This window comes from Marmota monax, unplaced genomic scaffold (genome assembly GCF_021218885.2).
Source record: "Marmota monax isolate L192 unplaced genomic scaffold, Marmota_monax_Labrador192_F-V1.1 WCK01_AAM20220418_F8-fsc00051, whole genome shotgun sequence".
Lineage (NCBI taxonomy): Eukaryota > Metazoa > Chordata > Mammalia > Rodentia > Sciuridae > Marmota > Marmota monax.
Genome location: NW_026695202.1, coordinates 1,104,415 through 1,132,299, shown reverse-complemented (window position 1 = coordinate 1,132,299; position 27,885 = coordinate 1,104,415). Strand labels below are relative to the sequence as shown.

Genomic DNA, 27,885 nt, shown 5'->3' with positions numbered 1-27,885 from the left:
TAGTTTGGCCCAAGCTGTCTATAAAAAAATCATTTAAGGGAGATTTTAAAAGGCAGTTTTCCAGCGCTTCAATGCAGATTAGGATAATCTGAATTTCTAGGATTAGAGCACAAAAGGTCAGTATTGTTTGAAAGTCTTCACAAATTATTAGTCTTTACAATCTGTTTTTGGAATAATTAATGCATACCACAGAGTTTGAAACTATAATTATGTTTAAATAAAAAGTATATGTGTCATCTAGAACTTCTTTTAGGGAACCAAGGAACACTTATTAAACAGGAATAAATTTAACCATAATAATCATAATAGTTGCATGTTTATCTGAAGACCTCCCATGAAATATTAAATGTGCATGTCCTATGTCAAATTGTACATATGAAGGTCTCAATTTTGAAACAAATTATTTCAAAAGCAATTGAAATATTTTGACACAGATATGCAGCAGCATTTTTAATATATGATACCATCATAGAAGGGGCAAACGTTGCAAAGAAATTGATGGACATAAGCTTAAGTTTATTCAGATAGGCACCAACTGGGCTGGGGTTGTAGCTCAGTGGTAGAGCACTTGCCTAGCACATGTGAAAAACTGGTTTCTATCTATCCTCAGCACCACATAAAAGTAAATAAATAGAGGTATTGTGTCTATGACTAAAATATGTGTGTGTGTGTGTATATATATATATATATATTTTTTTTTTTTTAAATGGGCAGCAAATAAAAAGCCTTATTTTTATTTAGAAAAAAATAGAAGAGTAAACCTAAATATAGTTCACTAACCTGTTTATTGTTCTCTGCCATGGAAAGCTGCAATGCCAAGAGCATGGAGTCTGCGCCACACAGAGTAGTTCTTTCAGAATCACAAAGAACATGCCAGTTCCTTCTAAATGCTTTAATCATGTCCAAGACAGACTTCTGATTAAGCACAGCCATTCCCTTAAAGTAGGACAGAATACAATGTTAAAGTGCCTTATTTTAATTGGAAATTAACATTTAACATGTGTAAGCAAGCACAATTAGAAGGGGGAGGGTAGTAAATGAGAGATTATTTCATATTTACCAAGATTGTTGTTAATTAAATTCAGGAAAACAGAATAATACAATTTCTGCTCAATCATATTTTCCTCTACTTTAGTTTTCTTAAGCCAAATCTTTTGAAATAACAAAATTCAACCTTCAATTCTGAAAATTCACAAAAAAAACATGAATTCTGCAGACTTATAATTAAAGACGCAGACATAACTAATTAAAGCTGTATTTTTAAAATATTTATTTTGAGATAGATGGTAGTTTAAGGGGAGGGGGAGCCAATTTCCTCCCATCTCTATATTGTTCCAAAAGTGGTGGTCTATTTTTTCAACCCTTTGAATCTGGGTCAGTCTTGTGACTTAATTTTACCAATAGCATGTGATGAGAATGACATATGGGAATTCGAAGACAAGGCCTTAGGAAGTACAGAAGAGTTAATGCATCAAGAATGACTGCTAACATTGGCAGCTAGATTCTGGGAACTTAGATTTCAGGAGGGTTTCCAATAAAAGTAGTTCACTGTGCTAAACTATTTGTACAAATAATATAGTTTATGCCGAACATTTGGTCTCCTTCTGAGTCTGGAATTCAGACAGAGCACACCTATGTGCTCAGCCCCCAATTAAAAAACAAAACAACAAAACAATAACAAAAAAAAAAAACCTGGCACTAAGTCTCTAATAAGTCTTCCCCAGTAGACACATTTCATGTGTGTTGTCACCTGTTTCTGGTTGATTCCTGTGTGACTCTACGAGAAGAGGACCTTTAGAAGCTTATACCTGGTCTCCCTGGACTTTGCCCCATATTCCTTTTTCCTTTGCACTGTTGTTTTGTATCCTTTTGCTGTAATAAATTATATCCATGACTACGACTATATGCTGAGTACTCCGAATCCTCCTAACAAATCATCCATTCTGGGTCTTGAGGACCTCCCAACACAAGGCCTTCAACTCTCACTATATTGTGGCCCTGAGACTGCTGTATTAAAAAGTTCATGCTAGCCTCCTGAAATGGACACATGAAAGAGAACCACAGCACTCCATGTGAAACTTACACCAACTCACAGGTGAATGAGGGAGGTGTCCTTACACTACCTAGCCTCAGTCAACCTGCCAGATGAATGTCAGCAACATGAGTGATCTCAGGCAAGACCAGCAGGAGAATGACCTAGCTGAGTATAGTACCAAACTGCTGACCTACAGAACCATTAAAAAAAAGGTTGTTATTTTACAGTCACAAATTTTGAGGTGGTATGTTGCCACAGCAATAGACAACCAATGAAAGAGCTAACATTTAGGAATTATGTGGTGTCAGATACTTTTCAAAAGTTTAATATTGATTACCCCACTCAACTCCTAAAAGTACCATATCAAGGTAAAGCCTATTATTATCCTCATTTCACACCTGAAGAAAATAATGCACATGTCACTTAGCTAGTAAATGGTCAAACAGGCATAAATATAGATTTCTAAGTCCATAAGCTGGACTCTTAAATCACTATATTTCATAACTTCTTCTCATGCTGACAAAAGCCCTTCAAAATAACCTGATGTCGTGCCAATGTTTTATATACACAAGGCAGCCAATTCCTTTCTCTGAGTTTACAAATATGCCTGCTAAGTTTTTTTCCCATTTTCTTTTAACTACCCAAGTCTCCAACACAATCTTCACATGTGGTATTTTCCATACACATCCTATTTACTGACTCCTCTGTTATCCTTTTGTTCTTATGAAGCATAAACAGAATCCCAGATGTTTACTAGGTACCTAAGGCTTGTACAATGAAGAAAAAGGGCATATGCCATCTGCAAAATAATAATTTAAATTACAGACATAATCTGTGATACTATTTAAAAACACAGGTAGCAGACCACACATAGCTAAGTTATATTTCTATTCAAAATATCACCTCCATCTCTTAAAAAGAAGAATATGAAGAAGTAAGTAAAGCATCAGCAGCAGTGATATTATCAGTTTACTTGAAATAAAATTTCAGCAGATTCCTTACTGGTATTTTTTTTAAAGATACTATGAGTTGAGATTCCTGTAAGTGAAAACTCATCTAGAATTAGATCATTCTGAATCCTGGCTCCACCCACTTACTAGTTATGGGATCTTGGCCAACTTATATCACTTGTCCTGCCTCAGTTTCCTTGAACTGAAAGTAAAAATAGTTCCTATGTTGTAGGGTTTTGTGAGAGCAATGAGAAAATGACATAAATACACACAAAGCTTTTGGAACAGTGCCTGGCACATAAAAAAGCACATAACCTATTATCACACATTATGAGATTCTAAGTCATTTTTGCTTGTTTTTGTTTTTGGTACTGGGGATTGAAACCAGGGGAACTTTACACTGAGCTCCATTTCCAGTACTTGAACTTGCAATCTTCCTGCCTCAGCCTCTGGAACTGCTGGGATGATAGGCATGTGCCACCCTGCCTGGCTGTAGGTTATTTTGAGTTAAAATTGAAACAACATTACATCGGGCACAGTGGTATACACCTGCAATCCCAGAAACTCCTGAGGCTAAGGTAGAAGGATTGCAAGTTCAAGCCAGCCTCCACAAATTTAGCAAGTCTCTGTCGCAAAATGAGGATAAGAGCTGGAAGCACCACTGGGCTAAATTCTCAGTTCCAAAACACCAAAAGAGAGAAGAAGGATAAGAAGAAGGGGGGAAAAACACTAATGGTGACAGAACACCAACCAAGAGTCTCATCTAGGGGTCAGCAAATTTTTTGGAGAGAACAAATAGTAAACATTTAAGACATGCAGGCCATATCATCTGTGTCATAACTACTTTACCTTATAGTATGAAAATAGTCGTGGACAAAATATAAACAAATGAGCAGAGCTGTGATCCAATAAAATTTTATTTGTGGACACTGAAATTTGTGTTTTCATATAATTTGCACATATCACAAAATATTCATTTTTTTTCTCCCAACTATTTAAACATGTAAAGTCCACTCTTAGTTCAGAAGCCAACTGTACAAGAACAGGAAGTGCAAATGGTTTGCCAACCTCTGATCTAGTTCCTGTTCTTCTAGTAGCTCTTCCAGTGGCTGTGTGAACCTAGTTAATAAGCTTTACACCTGGCTGCCCAGTAGAGGTATCAGAACACTGAAAATCTAATTTTTCAACTTACCTTCCAGCCAGTTGTCAATGAGAGGAGTCAATGAGAGACTTTATGTGCAAGCACTTCGCAGGCTACACTGTACAAAAAGAGCCTTAGAATGTGGCCTTAGAAATAAACACTTGTTTTTAAAAAGTCTACTCCAAGGTGCACTGAAGCAAAAAAAAAAAAAATATATATATATAGATAGATAGATAGATAGATATAGATATATATAGATATATATACATGAAACAGAAAATTCTCACTGGGAGGCAAAGTGAGATGGTTGATAGAAATATACTTTGGATTCAGATACAGCAGAATTCACACCCAGACCCCTTATTGGTTAGTTCTACGCTTTGGGGTATTTAAAATCTCTTATGAGCATCTGCAGAAAGGGTAAGATAATTTCTACCTAATAAAATGATTAGGCATTAATGAAAAAATTATACAACCCACTTAATGCTGAGCATTTAGTAGGTACTACTAAATAAAAATGGCAGTTGATGCTGTTATTATCAGAAGGCAGGTCCTAAATGTTCCTTGGGTGCAAATAATAACAAAGGAAGAGGGGAATTGTGGAATTGGAGTCCGCCTACATCCTAGAACTAGAATCCTGATTTCCTGCCTTTCTAATGGACTTTAAGCAAGCCTCCATGAACCTCAATCTTCCAATCTGCAGGATCCCTCGGGATATTTCAGCTCCAGCACAAAATACTGTGAACTCTGTCCAATGCGTGTTGACCCAATAGTCTTTAGAGAAAGCCACTACACAAAACCCCAGGTGGTCACTTAGCACTGTGCTATCACCGAAACGCTCAGACAAGCCGCATTTTGAATCGTCACGCAAAGTAGGAATGGCGGCAAGGAGAAAGCGAGACTCACTTAGCTCAGAGAAGACCCCGGAGGTGCAAATCTCAGGGAGGTAAGGCCCCTCACCACTACAGATGCAGCGCTGCTCAAGTAGTTGCTGGTTACATTTCAAATATCGCGGGAGGGCTCGGGAACCAATCGCTGCGCTCGCCCTTCGACCCGGAAGCAGAGGCACGCGCGCCGCTGCAGCCCGCAGCTGAGACCAGCTCCCTCCAGGTCGCTTCCCCGCCTTCTCCGGTGCGTAGCGCGCGGGCGATCCAGGGGGCCTCGCCGGTCGCTTCGGGTCCCCCCGGGCTCCAACCCTGTCCCCCAGGAGCTCTTCCCTTTGATCTCGGGCTCAGGGAGGCGGGTTGTCACGGGACACACCTGGCTCTGGGAGAGGCTTGGGAGTTATCTTGTTCCTTCCCTCTTCATCTGCCCTTCCACTCTGTGACTTGAGTGGGCAAGTCCCAGCTCTCGGGTACAGTGAAGCCCTGTGAGTGTTGGCACCAGGCTTTCAAGAGCAATAGGTGAGGTACCGAGTCTCGACCTCCAAACTCTGGCACTAGCATCTCTCTCTGCATTGGAGGACTTCTCACCTGCTGGTTACCCTTAACACGTGTCCAGTCCTGGATCCGCATTCATTAAGGTTATTAGTATATAAGCTCCCTGAGGGGTAAGACTTATCTCATTCTCAGTACAGACTCAGACACTTGTTTTTTCTTTTGTTTTTTAAATTTTTTTTAGTTGTAGATGGACACAATGCCATTATTATTATTATTATTATTATTATTATTATTATTATTAGCGTAGTGCGGGGGGGGGGGGGTGGGGGGGGGATGGAACCCAGTGCCTCACGCATGCTAAAGCACTGTACCACTGAGCCACAACCCTGGCCCCCAGATATTTGTTTTCATTGCCGAGTCCAGCTGTTTTCAGAACAGTTCTTTGTGTGTGTGTGAGTGTGTGTTATAGATGGACATAATACTTTTATTTTTATGTGGTGCTGAGGATCAAACCCAGTGTCTCATACGTGCTAGGCAAGTGCTCTGCCACTGAGCTGCAACTCCAGCTCTTTTGTCTTATGTTTTCTAAAAAATATATATTTTAGGTCTTTAAACTTCATAATTCTCATGCGGGAATGATGTTTTCAGAGTGCACTCTAAGCCTTGACAGGTTAGTTGAGGTTTTGTGCCCAGTTTTGTAAATCAGTCACACATGTTGGCCCTCTAGATCCTCTAGGATCTGTATTTTATATCAGCTTATATTATGGCACTTTTCACACCTAGTCATAACTATCCTTGTTGGTGATTTCCTTCAAGGAAAGAGGCCATCTTTTGTTTGTTTGTTTTGTTTCCTCTAGCACCACTGCCCAACACAATAAAATCTTTCAAGTCCTGGCTTTTGTTTATGAGCTTAACAAATTAACCACCTAAAGCCTCCATGCCTTGGTTTTTAAAATGGGATCAACAGGTATTACCTGTTTTTAGGTTAGTGCGAATATTAGGGGTATGCCAGTAAAATGCTAAACAGGTACCTACAAATACTGTTTCATAAATTTGAACTATTATTAATTTCTTATGAATATACTTTCTTTTAAGATGATTCCTTTTTTTTTGATCCAACCCAGGGCCTTGTGCATATGAGATAAGCACTCTACCAACTGAGCTATGTCCCCAAGCCATAAGATGATTCCTTCTTTAAGTACTCAGTGTATCTTTAATTAATTAGACACAATTTTATGATGTTATATACGTGGGTATCATGAATGTGGTGAAGAGGAAAGCTGTAGAACAGTGCTTAATTATAAATAGTTAAAGTGAGGGGTTTTTTCCCTGTATCTTCTGTCCCTTTATAAGTACTCTAAATGCTTTTGGGGATCTGCCTTTGACAATTCAATACCAAACCTTATTTTGAATCATCTGTTAAATGACCAACACTGACCACTTCTAATTATGTCTGTGCTATAATCCACAGTTTCGCGACATTGTGCAGTAGAAATCTATTCTATTTCTACAACTGCTCCAGTTTTGACATACAAGATGAAGCAAGATCCCACAAGAAATGCTGCCTACACTGTGGATTGCGACGATTATGTACATGTGGTAGAATTTAATCCCTTTGACAGTGGGGATTCAGGAAATCTAATTGCATATGGTGGCAATAATTATGTGGTTATTGGCACATGTACATTTCAGGTTAGTGCACAAACTACAGTGAATGATAGTGAAAATATTTCACTGATAAGAAATTTATACAAAGTTAAACTTTGGAAGTATATTGAATTTTAGTCCAAAAAAAATGATATGAAGACCCACAGAGAAGGATATTCCCAGTAATATATGCTTGAGATTTGTGCAAACATTATATAAATGAAAACATAGAGTATGAAGTTCCTTTTTTGCCTATGATTAGAAATGAAATATTGTGGTAATTAAAGGCTATGAGTAACTGAATATTGGTATGTACAGAAAAAATTCAAATCCAGTTAATTACAGTTTTTCTATATTCTGCTTTTACATAGGAAATAAGGTCATATTGAGAGCTTAAAAAGTCTTCCAGGAGAATTTACAACTTTCATGATATTCAGTTTTCCTATTAATTTGTTCTCACTTTTTACATTTAAAATATACATCTAAAGTATATGAGATATGGGATCGTATTTAAGTGAGCAGGCGGGTCAGCATAGCCCTTAAAGAGCATAAATTCTGGAGCCAAAATACCTGGGTATTTTACTTCTGCTTGGCTGTACCTCTGAACAACTGCACAGTTTTGAGCAAGTACTTAGCCTCTCCTATAATCATTAGAATATAATGCTCAAAAGGACTTTTTGAGGATATGATGAGTTAGTGTGTATAAAATTTCTAGATGCCATCTGGCACATTGTAATCTGTGTATGTTTTAATTATCATTGATAATGGTAGTTGTGATAGTTGTAGCCCCATATTTAACACCAAAGTAAGATTGCTTTGTGGTGAGCACACACAGTGTTTTCTTACGGGAAAGCTACTGTATGTAAGAGCCTAAAAAATTGAAGCTTTAGCCATCTGGAATCTATGGCTAATCCTTTGTTGATCGGGATATTATTCACAGAACTATATTTCTCAAATTAGAATTAATCAATGAGGTAGTTTGGCAGTCCCCAATTTTCAAAGGTTTAAAATAACTATTATTAAAGTGATGTTATAAACATTATTTCCTCTTTCACTTAAGAGACAAGTTTCATATCTTGAACAGTTTTGACATCAGAATGCAATTTAGCACTTTATAGTACAATAAATGTGTAAAGTTATACAAAATTAGGATGCATTCATATTTATCCTAAAGGGATGTATATATTTAAGGTTTTAGTTGTTATTTGAGTAAAACATGAGAACTCTTAGGCTACCCCACATTGTCTTATTAGGTAGGGGTAGGAGTTTGTAACTTTTAGGTTACATATGCCCCTTGACCTAATTTCAGATGGAATGCTGGATTAAGATGATAAAAAGTCATATAATTAGATAATGTAACATACTTTTGAAAAAGACCAAGGAGAAATAATTTCTCTCATGTAGTCCACTAATAGAATAAAACAGCCCCCTACAGGTGAAACAAACTTCCTGCTTCATTATTTTAACATTAGTAAATGTAAACACAGACTTTGAAAAATGTTTATCTCTAGCTTATGATCAGTTAAAACATGTTGTGGGAGAAAGTCAAGAAGGGAGAACAAATTAGGAAAAAGGAAAGACAGAGATAATGGGTAGAAGTGGGTAAAATGACTCAGTGAGAAAAGAGAACAAGTGAAAGCATTTGTATTATTCCATTATGGTTTATAATGACATGCATTGTCTTGAATGATTCTCAGACCTGGGAGTTGGCAATGTAGATCTTATCTCCAAATTACCTAGGGAAAAATTAGATTTTGTATTATTTTAGCATATAGTGATCACATATTCTAAGCCAGGCATTACAAATGCAATTAAACAAACCAGTTCCTTTTCTTTTAGAATTTATAGTCTGCTTCAGAAAAGTTCAGGGATTTGCATGATTAGGAAATGAAAAAAATAGGATCTAGACCCTATTCTTATACTTTTTTTTCTTTTCCTGTGCTTCTGTTCAGGAAGGTAGATAAAACAGTTCTGAAAGAGAATTGAGTTCCATTAGTTTGGCCTTGAGGATTCAGAATAAATTAATGTCTTTGAAGTTATTTTTTTTATCTTGTTAAATCTACTAAACATTCCTAGTCTCTCATCCTAGAACCTTCAGGTTTAATAGCACTCAAATTTCATGCCTCTTGTCTTTTTTTTAGTTGCTCAAGACAATATAATGATCCTGATCATATATTTGATTCAAATGGGGTATGAACTCTTAAGAGAAAACTATGCAAAGAATGTTGCATTGAGAGATTTTGACATTCCTATCAGAAAGGCAATTCTTATTATAAGACTATTTGGAAAATACTGATTTTTTAATTTCAGTGGAACAGTTTTCAGAACCTAAAGCTGTCATTTTGAGTATGATAGAAATGTGAGTGGAATGATATAGTACTATTGACTGGTGTCATGCAATTGTCAAATATTCATGAAGTGCATAGTAGTTGCCAGGAAAATACAAAAGCAAAGACCCTGCCCTCAAGGAGATATGTAAATATAAAACAGTGCAATAGAAGCCCTATGTATAAAGGACAAAAGAAGCATGAAAGTTTCTAAGTCTATTCATAGAGTCTTCATTAATGAATTAAGGTATCTAGTTGGACTTGAATGAGAACATTGATTTAGGCAAGCACATTGTTTTTATGTGGCACATGAAGCTGAGAAGGATACCTTAATGCTGTGGATAATAGACTTCATTTATTGAGCACCTGTTATATGTCAGGTTGTGTTTAGATCCAAATGTTATTTAATAGATTGGATCTATGGGCCCAGTTGAGCAAGATAAAATTGAATATAAAGTCTTAAAATGATAGACTGTTAGATCTGAAAGGGAGAATTGTGAATTAAGAGTTTTTAGTCATCTGTGTATTCACCATGAATCAGTGCAATGAGTAAACTGTCAAAGGGAGCTAATTCAGTACTATCCAGTAGGAATATAATATGAGCACAAATATCAATTTAAATATTGTAGTCATCTAAAAACTTCAAAAACAGGTGAAATTAAACTTTAACATTTTTTACCCACTATATCTAGAATATTACACATGTAATCAGTGCAAAAATTAATGGCTGGCTGGACATGGTGGCATGTACATGTAATCACAGCTACTGGGGAGGTTGGGGCAGGAGATGACGAGTTTGAGGCTACCTTGGGCAATACAGGGAGATCTGTTTGAAAAAAGTAGAAAGTTTTTAATGATATATTATTTTCATAATCTTTGAAATCATCTAGTATATTTTACATCTTATAAAGTGTACATGTCTCAAATTGAACTAGCCACATTTCAAGTGCTTTAGGTCATGTGGCTAGTGGCTACAATATCAGACAGCATAGTTCTCTTATCTTCCTCTATAAGTTGACAGTAATATTTATAACCATAACCTTCAGTTCTCAGCAATATATTATGATTCAGAGGAGATAATATATTTAAAGACAAATTTCAGTGTAAGTTTAAACTCATGGGAAGTAAGTGCAAACTTTTTCAGAAGTTCTACTAGAGATTAAAGCATTAAAGAAACAAACTAGATAAACTTCACAGTCTTGTCTAACTGAAATTCTGTGTTTGGCATTAAATAGGTGTGGGCTAATGCATTTTAAACCCGTAGAAGAGCCCTTTCATCAACATGGCTGATGTCTCAACCTCAAATTTTTGGAGCCTTGTATAATCATTTCTATTATAGCAAGTTTTCCAGAGTCTGTTAATTTCCTGACTATACAATACTGCCTGCACCTCAGATTGATCCCAAAATAGCATTCATCTCTGCCTATACCACAAACACACTCTATCCTTTTTGTTGGCTCAATGACAGTGCTGCCAGGGGAAAAAAAGTTTCACTGGTAATTCATAACACTCAAGCTATATACAATCCCTGAGATTGAGCCATGACCACCTAATGATTCCATGTATAATTTTCAACAAATAAAGGACCTGATTTTTCACTACTATTGTTATAGGGGCAAAATAATGTGCATTTTTATTTGAAAACTCCATTCTGAGAAGATTGATTTGTCAGGTGTGGAAAAGTATATGTAATCCAAACTATGAAGTCAGCTATGATTAGTCTCCTAAACTTATTTTAAAATTGCTTAGTGGTTGCTGTCTTGGCATATCTGACTGTTAGCTATACAGCTATTATACACACACGTTATAAAGCACTAAAATTTGGCAGAGTGTTTCTTTCCTTGATAGGTATATTTCTATTTTCTCCTTTCATTTACAGAAAAGCTTTTGCTATTAACTCTAAATTCATCTGAAATTTAAAGTTATTTTCAAAGGATATCTGAATTATGTAGAGAAAGATAATATGTAGTAAGTCTGTGAAATGACTTGGCTAAGATCCCAAAGCCTGCCATGGGGAAAATCAATACATCTACTTGGATGCAATTAGAGTGTACTTATGAAACATTACATTTAGTTCAAGTTGAAGGGAATTCTTAAAACTGGCCTTCAGGTAATCCTGTTTATACAGACATATATTCCATTATATATCAAGTATCACCTGCTCTGGATTTTTCTCTGATATTTTATAATCCCATAGTTCTATAAAAGATGACTAGCGTTACTTAGTACTGAACATTCTTTTGGCAAATTTGTAAAATTGTTTGCCTTAATCTTTAGAAAATTTAGTTCAGGTAATGGTTTAAATGGAAGAATGATTTATTTTTAAATTTTAGTATTTTATGCTCATAAAAATATGTATTTAAAAATAGTTATAATGAAAAGTAATAAAGTGGATCCCTGTATACTATCTACTACCTAGCCTAGGAAAGGGATATTAGCAATTCCTTTGAAGACCTGTGAATATCCCTCCACTACTTCCATTCTGTCTCACACTAAGGGGTAAGCATGTTTGAAATTTTGTATTGTTGTTTCCTTATTTTTCTTTATAGCATTTTTATGTATGTATATTCCAAATCACTATGTTTTCATGTTTTAAATTTTATTTCAATCTTTTAAACTTTATTGTTCTTGTTTAATAGTATATTTATTAGATTCCTCCAAGTTGAAGTTCCTTTATTTTTAGCATTGTATGGTATAACATGACAATTTATTTATTCCTATACTGTTGGGTTACTTTTCGTTTTTTGGTGTAGAAAAAATTGTCAATATGCATGTTCTTATCATGTTTTCAGTTTGCATTTTACACACACACACATACACAGTCCTTTTCATTTTTTCCTCTTTAGTTGTTTAGAAGTTTTATATGGTATTTCTCTGTTTCATAATGATTACCAAAGACATTTGAACACTGATACTTAATTAGAGTCAAAATTAATATCTTTACCTTCTTTCTGAAGAAGACAAATCCTTTCACATTTAACTGTCCTCACTGCTCCAGATTTTTGTTCAGTATTTTAGTTTTCCTTCCTTTTTCCTCTTGTTTTAACCCACAAATTAGATATTGCTGTTTTACATAACTAATATTTGTTTGTATTTACCCACCTGTTAGCCTTCAGTTTTTTACTCTTTGTTCCTTTCATTTCAAGCTTTCTGAGATGACTTTTCTTCTCCCAAAGCATATTCTTTGCTTCAAGAGTTGGCAAATGTTTTCATTAAAGGGACAGATAGTAAATATTTAATGCTTTGCCAAGCTCTCAGGACTCTGTTAAATGTTACTCTTTGGTTTTTGATTTTCTTTTCACAACACCTTAAAAATGTAAAAATGATTCTCAGCTCATGAAACTTGTAAAACAGGCCATGGGCCAGATTTGGCCCTTGAATTATAGTTTGCCAGTCCCAGATCCTTTAATTGATGCAAACTTTGGAGTTTTGTTTTTCTGAAAATTTATTTAACACAACCACATTCTTGAAATCAGGTTTGTTGTGTCTAAAATTTTATTTCTTTCAGCATTTTGAAGACATTAATTCTACTGTCTTCCTGCTATTGTTTCTGCTGAGAAGTTGGTTGTTGGTCTCATATTCTGTTTTAGAAAATCTATTTTAGAAGACTTTTCTTTCTAGCTTCAGTTGCTAAGATTAATATCTCTCGCTCCCTCTCTCTTCCTCTTTCTTTATCTCCCTCCCTCCTCACCCCCGCCTGTAGGTGTGTGTTTTCTGAAGTTTCGTTACATTATTTCTAGCTATGGATTTGTTTTTAGCTGCCTGAAACAAATGTGGCTACTGGTGGGTGTCATCTAATATGGAGAATCCTTCACCATTGTCTCTTCAAATACTGCCTCTTTCCTATTCTCTTCTTATACAACTCCCATTAAAATGCTGTCTCCAGACCTCTCTTTTTGTCTTCTCTTGGATGAATTCTGAGCAGTTTTTATAAATCCGTCTCCCAGCTGCATCTAAGCATTGAATTTTTAAATTTCAAGTGTATCTTCATCTTAAAGTTCTGTTTTTTTATTTTTCATTGAAACAGTTTTCTATTTATGGGGTACAATATAATATTTTGGTATACATGTAAAATGTGGAATGGTTGAATCAAGATAACATGTTCATCACCTCATTTTTTGTAATGAGACTTGTAAATTTTTTTATTAACCATTTTGAAAAATGTAGTACATTATTATGAGCTGTGGTCACCATGCCCTAAAGTAGATCTCAAAAACAATTATCAAACTGAATTTTTGTATCCTCTGTCCAACGTCACCCCTCCTCCTTCGGTTTCTGGAAACCAATATTCTACTTCCTATTTCTATTAGATTTTCTTTTTCAATGTTTCCCGTATGAACAGATACTTTATCATTCCATTCTTTATCCATTTATCCACCAGTGGACACTTAGATTTATTCCATATCTTGGCTATCGGTGATAATGCTGCAGTGAATACAGATATGCAGATATCAATTCTATATACTATTTTCAATTCCTTTGGCTATATTCCCAGAAATTAGATTGCTGTATCATAGGGTAGTTCAATTTTTAATATATTTTTAATTTTTGATATTTTGAGGAAACTCCATATTGTTTTTTATAATAGTTGGCATAATTTTCATTTCTACCAATAAAATAGAAGGACTACTTTTTCTCTATATCCTTTTCAACACTTGTTTTCTTTTTGATATGGTCATTCTGTCAGATGTGAGGTGCTATCTCATTGTGATTTTAGTTTGCCTACTGGGCATTCTTGATATACCTTTTGGCCATTGTGTTGTTTAGGTCCTTTACCCATTTTTTGGTTGGGCTTTTTATTTTTTTGCTCTTGAGTTTCTCATATAGTTAGGATATTGATCTCATCAGATTTATAGTTTACAAATATTTTGCCCGTTTTATAGGTTCTCTTCACACTTGTTTCTTTTGCTTTGTGAAAGCTTTTTAGATACAGAGGAATTTTATAGTCCTGTTTTTGCTTTTGTTCCCTTGCATTTAGGTTCATATTCAAAGTATTGCCCAGACTAGTATTGTGGGGCTTTTCCTTCATGTTTTCTTCAGTTTCAAGTTGTACATCTAACTCTTTAATTTGAGTTGACGAATATATAAGGTATGAAGTAACAATTTGATTTCATGCTTCTGCTTGTGGATATTCGTCTTTTCCCATTTATTAAAAAGACTGTCCTTAACCCATTGCATGTTTTTCATACCTTTATAAAAAAATCAATTGTCTGTAAATGCATGGGTTAATTTGTTATTTCAGGATTTTTGAATCCTGTTCCATTGGTCATTATGTTTGTTGTTATGCTAATATCATGCTGATTTGATTATAGGTCTATTTAGTTTATTTTGAGCAGTGTCACCAAGTTGCCCAGACTATCCTTGAACTTGCCATCTTTCTAGCCAAGTAGTTGTAATTATAGGCATGTACCACTGTGATTGTTCTTTATTTATTTGAAGTACTGGGGATTGAATAAATCCAGGGGCACTCTATCACTGAGCTCTATCTCCCGCCCCTTTATTTTTTTGAGACAGAGCCATACCAAATTAATTGCAAAGGCCTAGAACTTGCAATCCTTCTGTCTATCACTAGAATTACAGACATGCTACCACATTCTGCTGCAATAATTATTTTTAATCTGATGTCTTTGTGGGTTCAAGTCTGCTGTTTTATTGTTTTTGTTTGTAGTACTTTATTTGCATATGTGAAGTGCATGTATATACAAAATTGTGTTTGATTGGACTATATCTTCGGGAACTTTTTGAGGCCTGGGTAGAGTTGCTCATCCAAGAGAAAATTGCCTTTGTTTCTGTCAGGTGCTTGAGGCCACTACCAACATATGACCACTTTGAAATATGTTCTTTGTCATTTTTTTTGGACTGCATATTTAGTGTGAATTCAAGTCCCAGACTCATGATTATACATAGACTATTAACTTGATTTTGCTCTAAAGTTGCTTTTTCTTTCTCCTGGCTTCAAATCATGTTGGGTATTTTGTATAGTATTTCTTTTTTTGTTTATTTTCCTTCTTCCCCCTTAAGGGCCTTCAGTCTATGTAGAGATCTTTGATATGATGTCCTTCCTTGTGTAGAACTGAGCTTTGTCTCCTATCCCTTGCAAACAGAAGTTTTAAGTCATTTGATGTGGGCAAATGACCTTATGACTCTGCACACTTTGCTACACAATTGCTTCTCTGGATGTCTTTTTTCATTATTTCCGTAATAGAAGAGTTTCTTAAGTTATTGTCCACATTATTAGAGATAGGTGGCTTGACTTTTAAAATTCAGTTTCTTCTTACCTTCCCATGATTATAACCTGAAGTCATTTTAGTAAGACAGAGCTAGGTAAGTAAGCTGACTTTACTGAGCACATATACCCAGAATCAAATATCTACGAGCGCCAGGCAAAGGGGCACACATCTATAATCACAGTAAGTTGGGCAACTGAGGCTCCCAAGTTCATGACCAGCCTCAAGAACTTAGAAAGACCCTAAGCAACTTAATGAGACCCTGTCTCAAAATAAAACATGAAAAGGGGTTGGAGATGTGGTTCAGTGGTTAAGTGCCCTAGTGTTTGATCTTTGATACCAAAAAAAAATTTTTTTAAGAATCTTAAGAGTAAATTAATTTGAATATTATTTGCATATTCGCTATTCGTGAACTATTATGGCACATCTTTTTTAAAAAAATATTTATTTTTTAATTGGACACAATTTTGTTTATTTTTATGTGGTGGCTGAGGATTGAACCCCAGCGCCTCGAACATGCTAGGCGAGCGCTCTTCCTTCCGCTGAACCACAACACCAGCCCTATTATGGCACATTTTACATACCACATGAAAATCACTGACATTCATTATAATGACTTTGAAGCATTTTAAGGCCCCAAAATATCTAATCCAAACTTTATGTACATTTTTATATCATCAAATTGATAGTCCATGTATAATCATTCATTTATTTAGAATGTTCTGATTTTGAAAAACGTAACTTTTTTCTTGAACTTGTTATAAAATATGTTTACTATTAAAAGTAAAATGTTTCCTAGAATAAACCATAACACATTTACTGCTTGATTTTTGTTGTGTTAGGGATTTACTTTGTAAGGCCTAAACAACTTTGGTTTTGTTATGGCTTATTCTATAAATTAGTTTAACTCAGTCTCCAAAATATTTACATGGCTTCCTGATAAATTTTTTATTATAATGAAATTCAGAATATTTGTTTTATTTGTCCTCTAAACGTGTTAAAACATTTATTGTATATGCTTAGGAGGAGGAAGCAGATATTGAAGGAATTCAATATAAAACCCTTCGAACATTTCACCATGGAATCAGGGTTGATGGCATAGCTTGGAGCCCAAAGACTAGACTTGATTCATTGCCTACAGTAATCAAGTAAGTTTAAAGTTTCAAATGCAGTATTTAATAATGTTCTCTAATTATGTTAAATGATGACAAGTCTAATTGTAGAGACTGTTTCCTCCGTGCCCATTTTCCATGATTCTAGATGATTCCATATTTTGATATTGCTATTAATAAATTAGAATTATCATATTTATTTGTGATTTAAATATGCAGTTATGGCAGTGATGACTTAACCATGTGTTTGGTCCAAACTACAAGGATCTTTACATGAAATTCATATGAATAATTTGAAATCTTCACAGATTCTTCTCTTATTTTGCCACCTTAATTACTGAAAATCCAACTTTCTGAAAAACTAAATTTGTTGAGACAGTAATGCCTGCTAAAGCCGTCTGTACAAGGGCTTATATCTTGTGATCATTCCCTTCATTGCTCAGTGCATGTTTGCCTCCTTTTAATGAATTTGCTGCAATTCATCACTTTGGCGTTTTTTTGTTTATTTATGATAAGCTATTCAAATCCTTTTTGGAACTATACAAATGTAAGTAATACAAAAAATATTAACCAGTCGTTAATTTTAAAGTTAATATTTGGGGACTGGAGGTATAGCCCAGTACTAGAACACTTGTGCAGCATGCCCTGGGTTCAATCCCCATACTGCCAAAAAGTTAAAGAATATTTTCACAGCAACCTGATGACATAACTTTGTCCTTTCCAAATAAATTACATACTTCTCTTGTGAAAAATAACACATTAAAAATTTAGAAAATGCAGTAATATGAAAATAAAGAATCCATGTATACTTCCAGTTCACTGTTTTATACATAATTATGGGCAATTGTGATTAAACTTTAAGTAGCCTTCTTTACTTTATATTTTTTTCATAGTGTTCCAAAATAAGTACATTCGTAACTACATAGCAAGTAAGGTATGGCTTGGCATCGCTCTTAACCATCATTAACTTTTATCTTACATTTAAAAAGAAGCTCTTCTTGGACAGGGATTATAGCTCAGCAGTAGAGCACTTGCCTTGCAAATGTGAGGAACTGGGTTCAATCTTAATGCACCATAGTAAAAAAAAAAGTGAATAAGATATTGTGTCCCATCTGCAACTTAAAAATATTTTTTAAAAAAAGCAGCTCTTGATAAATTCTCTTTAGCGTGTTATTATCTTGAGTTTATTTTCTTTCTCTTTCCTCGTTTTCTTTTTCGTGTTCCATTTGCTTGCTTTCCTTTCATAGTGGCTAGAAAATAAATTGTTCACCTTACTTTACTTACTTCTCTGAGGTTTCTGATTTAATTAAGAGATGGATTAAATGCTCCTAAAGTAGAAAAGATTCAAAGAAAAGTGGAGCAACACCAGACATTCATGTACTGATTTATAATTGAAGAGACAAATCCAGATTGTGGTAACATTTTATGTGTTTTCAAAATAAAATATTTAATTTGCCTCCTATGTACTTTAATGGGCATATAATATTTCCTACAACAGAGCTACAACATTCTCCTTCCCATCCTCAGGAAAAGCATGATTATGAATTATAAAACATTCCAGTGACTTGGAGGGAGGGACAATAGGAAGGGAAGACTTTTACTTACAGAGGCTAAAAATGGATTTGTTTGGGTTTTTTTGCTTCCAGATTTTGTACTTCAGCTATTGATATGAAAATTAGATTATTTACTTCAGATCTTCAAGATAAAAATGAATATAAGGTATGTTGACAAGTATAATTCATAAATGTTCAGAGTTTACTTTAAAACATGTTATTATTTTTCTTTTAAATTATTTATCCTAATTTGAAATGAGTTTTTACGGTCATCTTCAAAGTTTGTGATTTAGGGTCTCATTTATTCTGTTATATACGGTAGTAACTAGGTTCTTAGTAATGACTGAAGATTCTAAATCTGATATCATTTAGTAGTAAAATATGAGGTAGAAACAGTAAATAAGAAAATGCCAAAATCATAGTCGGGTATAGTAAAAATAAAATGGATGCAAACATACTTGGAGTAAGAGTTGAACTCAAAGGAACAAATGGTAAGGGCAGCATAGCCCAGACAGGCTTACAAAGTGGTTAAGAGCTCAGACACAGGAGCCAAAACCCCTGCATTTCAAGCCCAGCTCTACAGTTTAGTAATGGTATAACCTTAGTTTAGTAATGGTGTAACCTTAGTCAAGTAATCTAATCTCTGTAAACTTTTACCCTAATCTCTAGGGAAAGGGTAATCATAGCATCTCCCTCATAGAATTATGAGCATTGCTTGAACTAATTCATGTAAAACGAATGGTACTTAATACATAATAACCCTATATACGTTTATATAGGGTTATATATATTACATTTTCTGGTAATGTAATAGCCCTCAGGATGGGTTGAAATTGTTATCACATTTTCTTATAAGAATGGTATTGCCTTCTTGACTTTCTAGCAAATTAAAAATATGTTATAAAGCAAAGGTAAACCTTTCTAATCATTTAGAGAGTAGTGAAAATTATTCTTTAAGCTGTGTGCAATAGGGATAATGTATGGTACAAATATTGGTTAATCTAAGGCTCTACCATGAATAACTAAATGTATAAATAGCACATAAAATTTTTACCTATTGAAAGTTAATATGCTCGTTACAATAAATATTAAACATTTAATGTTAATTTGTCTCAGAACAGAGGAGAAGCATTGGAGAAGTATTTGGAGGGGTTTGGTTTATTAATATTACACGGAAATGCTTTTTTTCCCCTTTTTTATCATGCATTTCTATATAGTGAACAGATCAAATTCAAGTTTTTGGAAGGAAAGGAGAGAGGAAGGAAGAAAATCCATTGAGATATTCAAATATCTGGCAGGCTTATTTGGGACTTCAACTATAAAGATTTTGACAAATGGAACCTTGCCTGTTTACATTGTCCTCCAGCTTACAACTTCCCATTTGTTCCTTCTATGGTCAGAAGGGGATTACTGTGTTGATTGTGACTTTGGGCTTATAATATTGTCTCCAGTGCTGGCAGTTACATTGAGCAAGAGAAGGAAAACATTTGAAGGTGAAGTTCATATTATGTATATTAAGCAATAAGTGTGCAAAGCACTAGATAACAAGGTAAAAGTTTAGAGGGACTCAATCCCAGTACCCCTAAAAGGTTTTTTAGCATGTGATAAATGAGAAAGGAGGTGAGACAAGGACAGGTACAGTAAAAAAAGTATGCATGTTTTTGGAAGAAATGCGTACGAGAAAAGTTAGACTAAGCTAATAAGCAGTGTATTGAATGACTAACTTCTTTCCAAGACAAACCTTCCCAAAAAGTGGGTGTATAAATCATTCTTTAAAAATAGCAGTTTGCCAAAGAAATATTTATAGAAAAAAGAAACATGCATTGAAATCTCTTGACGCAGAGAAGTAAATATATTTGATAGGAATATTGTAGATTATTTTCCTGTTTTCTTATTAAATTTCCCATTTTGTCAGGTATTAGAGGGTCATTCAGATTTCATTAATGGTTTGGCATTTGATCCCAAAGAAGGTCAAGAAATCGCAAGTGTGAGTGATGATCATACCTGCAGGTATGTGGCTTATGTTATAACCACATTTAAAAATTTTCCTTTTATTTTAATGAGAATATATATTTTAAAAATTAGATAGGGACTAGGGTTGTAGCTCTGTGGTGGAGTGCTTGCCTAGCAAGTGTGAGGCATTGGGTTCGCTCCTCAGCACCACATAAAAATAAATAGTTAAAAATTATTATGTCCATCTACAACTTAAAAAAATGTACATGCAGATGTGAAGTTTTGAAAAAAAATTAGACAAAGTTCAACATTTATATAAATTGCACAAATTATTATAAAAGAAACATATTCTATTTAAATCAGAGATTTGGCACCAACATGATTTTCAAAATCTGTGAAGTCAGTTTTCATCCCAGTTAATGGAAACTTTCATTAACTTTGTGAATATCTTTCTGCCTCTTATTTTAGATGTACACTTTTGTAAAATTTAAATATACGTTAGATCCAATATTGGGCAAGATCAATAGAATAATAAAAGGCCATTATCATATTATGAAGTTATGTCACAGATCATGTTTAAATAAATGTATCATAATGAACTACAAATCTCAACTTGTTACATGAGACTCATGGAAAATTTGGTATTTTGACAAATTCAAAAGTCTTTATATAAGGTTTTCTGCAAATACATTTCAGTATCATGTTCTTCCATCCTACCCCCTAGTTTAGGATGGATGAGGTAGCTATAACATTTTAATAGTTCCTAAAGCTGGAGAATATCACAAAAACAAGCTGAAGAGCAAGTGTAGGAGGTGGAAATAAACTGAGAAGTCAGGAGTGAAATGAGACAGTCAGTCATTAGAGGAGTACCAATTTCTTCATTGGCTTTATCAATACTGTGATCAAAAGACACTGCTCTGCTGTTTTGCATAGTTTTAAATCATTGAAAAAGCTTTGTCAAAATCATTAATATTTATTAATTATTATATGCATATTTTTAAAAACTATTAAATATCATTAATAGTGATGTAATTAATAGTGATATAATAGTAAAATTGCTGGCTACTTTTTTATATTTTTTTGTCTTTGTAGAGCTCACCTTTTTAAAGTTTCAGAATTATAGGCCATTATTCTTTATGTATGCACTGCCTGTTAAAATTTTTATGTGAGGGAGATGAAAGATTTATATGACATTAAAATTTTAGGTCCCAAGTATTTACAAAACCAAGTTTGTATAAAGACCTTAAAATGGCTCATTTTCAAGGTAATAAATCACTAGATATAAATATTGGCATTTCAGTTCTCTAAAACATGGATATTTCAAATCACAAGCATTTGGAATAATAAAACTTGAAAAGGGAGGAAATGGATGTATTTGCAAGCCAAGGAATAACCTGTGAATGGTGAATAACAGCTAGGGATACATAGGAATACTCAGAGGTCTATGATTATTTTTTCTCTTATAGTAGACGTTTGAAGTTTTTTTATAGACTAGTAAATTTCTCCAAAAATCTTGGTGATTTCCAGCTTTTTTTTTTATTAAACAATAAGAATTTTAAGTGTTATCACCTTTCATTATCATCATTTCATAAAAGAAAGGACATAATTCCTTTATAAAAATAAAGGGCATAGCTTCAGAGTAGGTCCTTTAAATAAATTTATCTTTTTGAAAAACTATTTACATTGTGCCTGAGTGTCTGATTTTGCTAGATTATGGTTGATGGTGTTACTGTAGCAGGTATTCACACTCCTTACCCCCTCTAATGGAGGGAGATTTTCCTATCCCATTGGGCTTAACTTTGTGACTCATTTAGGACAGTGTGATGTTAGCAAGTGTGACACCAGCAGAAGCTTTAAATGTTTTACCTGGTTTGACTTGACCTCTTGTGCTCTATCATCTGCGGTAAGGTGAGCATGTCCTAGATAGCTAATGGCCCCAGAATGAGAAATACTAGAGCAGATATGGAACCATCTGGCATTATGAAACAGCTTCCCATAGACCCATGAGGGAAAAATTGTGCTTATTTTTGTAAGCCTCTGATATTTTGAAGTTGGTACACATCATCATTACAGTAGTAGCTGGGTAGCTAAATTTAGAATTTGTCAGTTTAGTCCACTAACCAGAAGTAAACAACAACTCTGACTGGCTAATAAAACTAAACAGTATGGACAGAATTAAATTAAAAAAAAAAATACAACCACCAGAAAATGCAACTATGTAAAACAAGAAGTTAAAAGAATAGTGTCATGCATACTCTCACAGTTGTAAAGGAGAGAAATTCTAAAGGGATACACAATAATAGAAATACATTTCAGTACCACCATCTTCATTAACTCAAAGGATAGACTTGCCGAAGTACAAATAAGGACACTAGCACATGGAAAGTGTGTAATTTGGACAGAGGGAAGAGCCATTTACATCATGGGTATGACTTTTCACACTGACTAAAGTAATGCCAATCATACTCTGGGCCTTCATGTTGGTAGTAAAGGTACATTATTGAAATCCTTGTCTGATCTTAGTCAAAGCCTTTATCACCTTGGGAACAGATGATACCAGGCATAAAATAAATTAAAAATGAAAAAAAAACCTGTGCTAAATCCATATAGAAGATCAATAAAGAAACAAAGGACTTCAACAACATAAAACTAGATGTAACAGACATACACTAAAACACTCGAAACATTTCCACCATTAGCATAATACACATTCTTCTCAAGTGCACATGGAGTTTTTTCAAGAATAAACCATATGTTAGGCCTTAAGACAATCATCAGTAAACTGAGAAAAATGTAAATCATATTAGACTGCAATGGAATAAAACTAGAAATTAAGGAATACTGTAAAAATCTACAAATTCATGTTTATTAAATGTGGCACTCAAACATCTAGTGGGTCAAAGAAGGAAATACAATGCAAAACATTTTGAGATGAATAACAACGAAGTACAGTGTATAAAACTTATGAGATGCAGCAAAAGCAGTGCTGGGAAGGAAGTTTGTATCTGTGAACCTACATTAGAAAAGAAGGTCTCAAATCAGCAACCTAACTTTATACCTTAGAACTAAAAAAAAGGACAAACTAGCACCACAGCTAACAGAAGGAAGAAAATAAAGATCAGAGGATAGAGAACCAAAAAGTTGGTTCTCCAAAAAAATTCAACAGAATTAACAAGCTGTTGACTAAACAGAAGAAAAGAGAGAAAGTATACCCAACATATATAATCAGAAAAAAATGGGGATGTTGCTTTTGTTCTTGAAAAATATGAACAATTATATACCAACAAATTAGATAACTAAATGAAATGGACACATTCCCAGAAATAGAAAACTACCACAACTGCCTCAAGAAGAAAGAAAATCTGATTAGACCTATAACAAACAAAGGAGTTTGAATCTGTAAAAAAAAAAAAAAAAACTAAAACTCTCAACAGAGGACAAAATGCCTCACTTGTAATTTCCACCAAACATTTAAAAAATTAACACCAATCTTTTTCAAAAACTTTCAGAAAACAGGAGGGAACACATTGTAACTTATTCTGTGAGGCCAGCATTACTCAGATATCAAACCCTTAAGAAAGAAAAGAAAATACAGACCAGTATCCATTATAAATATACATGCAAAATCCTCACCAATGTCTAGCTAAAGTGAGGAAAATTTCTTAGAAGAAAATATAAGGACAAATCTTAAAGACCTTGGAGTTGACAATGGTTTCTTAAATACAACACCAAAAAACATAAAACAAAAGAAAAATGCATAAATTCAACTTAATCAAAATTAAAAATCTTTGGGCATCAAAAGAGGCTGTGAGAGGGTGAAGAGATAATTTACAGGGTAGGAGAAAATATTTGTAAATCATAAATCTAGTAAGAGTGTTGTCAGATACATGAAAACTCTTATAATAATTCAACAATGAAAAGACAAACAACCCAGTTTAAATGTGGAGAAGGTACTTGAATAGACAGTTCTACAAAGAAGTTATACAAATGCTATTCAATACATGAAAAAGTGCTAAATGTCATTGATTATTAGGGAAATGCAAATCAAAACCACAGACATTCACTAAAATAGCTATGATTTAAAAATGGGACAATAACAGGTGTTTAGGAAAATGTGAAGGAATTGGATACTTTACTGGAATCATTATAAAATGGTACAGTGCAACTATTATAGAAGATAATTTTGCAGTTTCTCAAAAAGTTAAGTGTTGAATTATCATGTGTCCCAGCAATTCTACCCCTAAGTATATACCCAAAAGATTTCCGGAAATGTGTTCAAATAAAAATTTGTAAAGGGATATTTCTGTCAATACTATTCTCAAAAGATGAAAATAGCTCAAATGTGTGGATTTATCAGTGGATAAATGGGTAAACAAAATGTGGTATATCCATATACCAGAATATCTTCATGAAAGGAATGAAGTATTGATACATGCTACAACTTGAATGAACCTTAGAAATATTATATTAACTGAAATAAGCGAGACCAAAAGGCCACATTTTCTGTGATTCTATTGGGATAATGAATATGTTGTGGAACTACATAGTAGATAACACTGTAAATGTACCAAGTGCCCTTGTGTTATGTATTTTTAAAAATGTGAATTTTGTAGTACAACACATTTTTTAATGCTAGGCTTTAATATGTAAAATATTATAGTTTCATCAAAAGAATATTTTATTGTGGCACATATATAACAAAAGAGACTACAGCATAGCACAGTCTTACGATATAGTCTTAACATCTGTACTATAAAGGGCAGAGAAAAAATGTCTCTGACCCAGTGTCTCTTTTAAAAGTAATTTTTGAAATTACTTCACTATTTTGATCTATGCACATTTTCTAATGTTTGATTTGACATTTCTAAGAGAGAGATAATACTATAATTAGTTAGTAGATTGGTGGCCTTAGTAACACCATTTTAAAACAGCCTATTTCCTGAGTAGATTCATGAAATACATGTATTTTGTTTGAAAATTGGCATTCTGAATCACACAGAATAAAAATTCACACTGTGAACTAAGGTGCTACTGATAATATGAAATATTATTATGGTAGAAGATTGGTTAAGTTTTTATCAGATTCCTTCTAGTTTTAATCTATGATCTGTGCAATATTTATGAAAATTGAGTTCTCAATTTAGCCTATTGAGAACAATATATAGTTACAAAAAAAATTAAAGTCCCTTAATTATATTTTTATAGAATAAATAAACACATGTTTATAGAATAACAGTGTTAAAACTACATATGTCTGCATACTGAAATAGTCTTTGTTCCTCTTTATAATGAATAGGATTGCATATCAGAAAATAACAGGAAATTTTAAGGCAAAGGCAAGACTACCAAGTGCATGGTCCAGGGATATTATTGGCATAGAGTACAGTGTAAATAGTGCCATCTGGAGTTCTACAGCATCATAGCCCTGAGCAAACTGCAGTATTACAATAAAGGCTTGTGTTAATAGAACAAGTTAAATAGGCTTAAGAGAAAAAGGAAATAGCATAGCAAAACAATCTATAGGATGTTAAGTGGAAAAACAGAAGGAAAATATTTCAAATCATCAGTTCGTATGTGTATAGTATCAAATAATTCAGTGTTTTGCCAAGGAACAAAGTATTGAAAAACATTGCAGAAAATTTATCTTCTCTCTTGAAATGTTCCCACCTTTTATGAGTTTCTAAAGCTTAGTCTGTCATTTGAAAGTTATATAATTATTAGTATTGGTGACTCTTAGCCACTGCCTGCCCTGTGGCATCCCAATCATTAGGACAACCAAAAATGCCACTTAACTTGTTGAGAACCACTGATATATTATTTTTATGGCACTATTTTGAGCATTTAAAATAATGCTACAAAATCATAAATCCATGAATCTGGGTAAAGGAATGAATACAACTATGTATGTGTCACAGTATCTTCATAAAAGTGTTATTACCAAAAAAAAAAAAAAAAAAAAGCATCTAACAGATGTGTTTAACAAAAGAAATTCCCCAATAAATTGTGGGATTACTAGCCATTCAGGATCTTGTATGAACATATATACACACAAATATGTATGTGTACATACATTGGGTTGTGTAAATACTGGTTTGATCTGTGTGTATTATGTGTGCTCTTCTATGCAATTGCACAGGAAGACATAAATACTGACATTCATAGTTATGACCCAGTATCATCAAAAGGAAGTAACAATCATTACAATATTTTAGAGGTAAAAAAAGTACATATTCATTTAGATAGATTTATTGTCTCCTGCTTCCAAAAGAAGGTAAAAGTGGTATTTAAATATTTTAATGGGTTAAGCTTATTATTTAAAAAACTCACAGAACATCTCATTCCCAGTTAATGCCAAATAGCAGATGTTCTTTTATATCAGAAACAGTACCATTCTGTAAGAACAAGTCAGATCAACAAGTATTTATTAAACACATTCAGTAGAGTCAACATTTAGTACTTTGGGGGATACAAAAGAAACATACAACCCAGTACTCACTATATCTACAAAGGATGTCAGAAGTAAATCCATTTTCTGTTCCTCCTTACCCTTTAATAATCTTTTAAGATATTAGATTAAAAATTTATGGCAAAGGAAAATTGACTTCTAGAAACTAGGAATATTTTAGTATAAGACTAGTGAATTAGAGACACATAAGGTACCATTCCTTTCGTCTGTAAAACATGAAATAATTGTAAATGCCATGTTCTAGCTAGGATCATTTTTTTTTTTTTAAAGAATGGGAGAAGGGATAGGATATAAGAAATAAAGAATAACTTTGTTTTGTTTTTAGGAATATAATCACACTACTGAATAAGGGAATACTAAATTACCTAAGCTAGTCACTAAGCCAGTAGTATAGGGTTATAAGAGGAAAAATGTTAGAAGAGGGAAAACAATGTTTATCAAATGTCTTTTGTGTGCCACATGCTGAGTTCTTGCCATATCACCTTTGTCTTGATACATTGGAGAGTCTTGTAAGATCCCTAACTAGAGTGCAGTAGTCTTTCTCCCCCACCCCAGTTGGGATCACAAAATATGTGATATATTTAAAAACAGTCCTGGTGGGAAGCAGACAAAAGGGGACTGAAGATAGGCCAATGAACTATTCTTGGGAGGTAATCCACGTTTAGGAGCACATAAACCATGCCTAAATAATTCCAGATACGAAGTGAAATCAGGATAATTCCTATTATTCATTATAAGGTTATGGTTAAATCAGGAAATAAAGTTCCCTGCTTATCTTCTAAAATTCCCTCTAATTTTTAGAATATGTTTAATCAAGAGTAATTGTTGTATAAGTTTAGCAGAGCTTTGAGAATGGAGTAAAATTGATAGTTTGTGTTGTTTGATAGTACTCCCAATAAATAGAAGTTAAGGATTCTGTGTATAAAAAAAAATACTGTCTGAAAATAATAAAAACCTTGTGATCATAGTTTCAGACCTTTTTTATTCAATGAATAAAACCAAATGTTAATGAAAGATTATTATATCCTAAAAATCAATAAAGTGATTAAAGAATTTTCTAAAATTTTGCATGATGATGTACTGCTAACACCATTC

General features: G+C 33.8%; 2 protein-coding genes across 3 annotated transcripts in view; one reads left to right on the top strand and one right to left on the bottom strand.

Moving 5' to 3' along the window:
• Parpbp (PARP1 binding protein) overlaps window positions 1-5,139 on the bottom strand; it is a 52,129-nt gene extending 46,990 nt beyond the window's left edge. Inside the window, exons 1-2 of the mRNA XM_046429473.2 lie at window positions 5,033-5,139; window positions 781-936 (exon numbers count right to left, since the gene is read on the bottom strand). Of these exons, the coding sequence (XP_046285429.1) occupies window positions 781-933 (153 nt within the window). The 5' untranslated portion in view covers window positions 934-936; window positions 5,033-5,139. The remainder of the gene's footprint in view (window positions 1-780; window positions 937-5,032) is intronic.
• Window positions 5,140-5,175: 36 nt separating this feature from the next.
• Window positions 5,176-27,885, top strand: part of Nup37 (nucleoporin 37) — a 44,801-nt gene continuing 22,091 nt past the window's right edge. The window contains exons 1-5 of one of the 2 annotated variants that reach the window (XM_046429661.1): window positions 5,176-5,257; window positions 6,977-7,197; window positions 16,730-16,854; window positions 18,465-18,537; window positions 20,287-20,381. In XM_046429661.1, the coding sequence (XP_046285617.1) occupies window positions 7,042-7,197; window positions 16,730-16,854; window positions 18,465-18,537; window positions 20,287-20,381 (449 nt within the window). In that variant the 5' untranslated portion in view covers window positions 5,176-5,257; window positions 6,977-7,041. Of the gene's footprint in view, window positions 5,258-5,297; window positions 5,530-6,976; window positions 7,198-16,729; window positions 16,855-18,464; window positions 18,538-20,286; window positions 20,382-27,885 lie in introns of those variants that run through there. The other variant, XM_046429662.2, reaches the window with a different exon arrangement.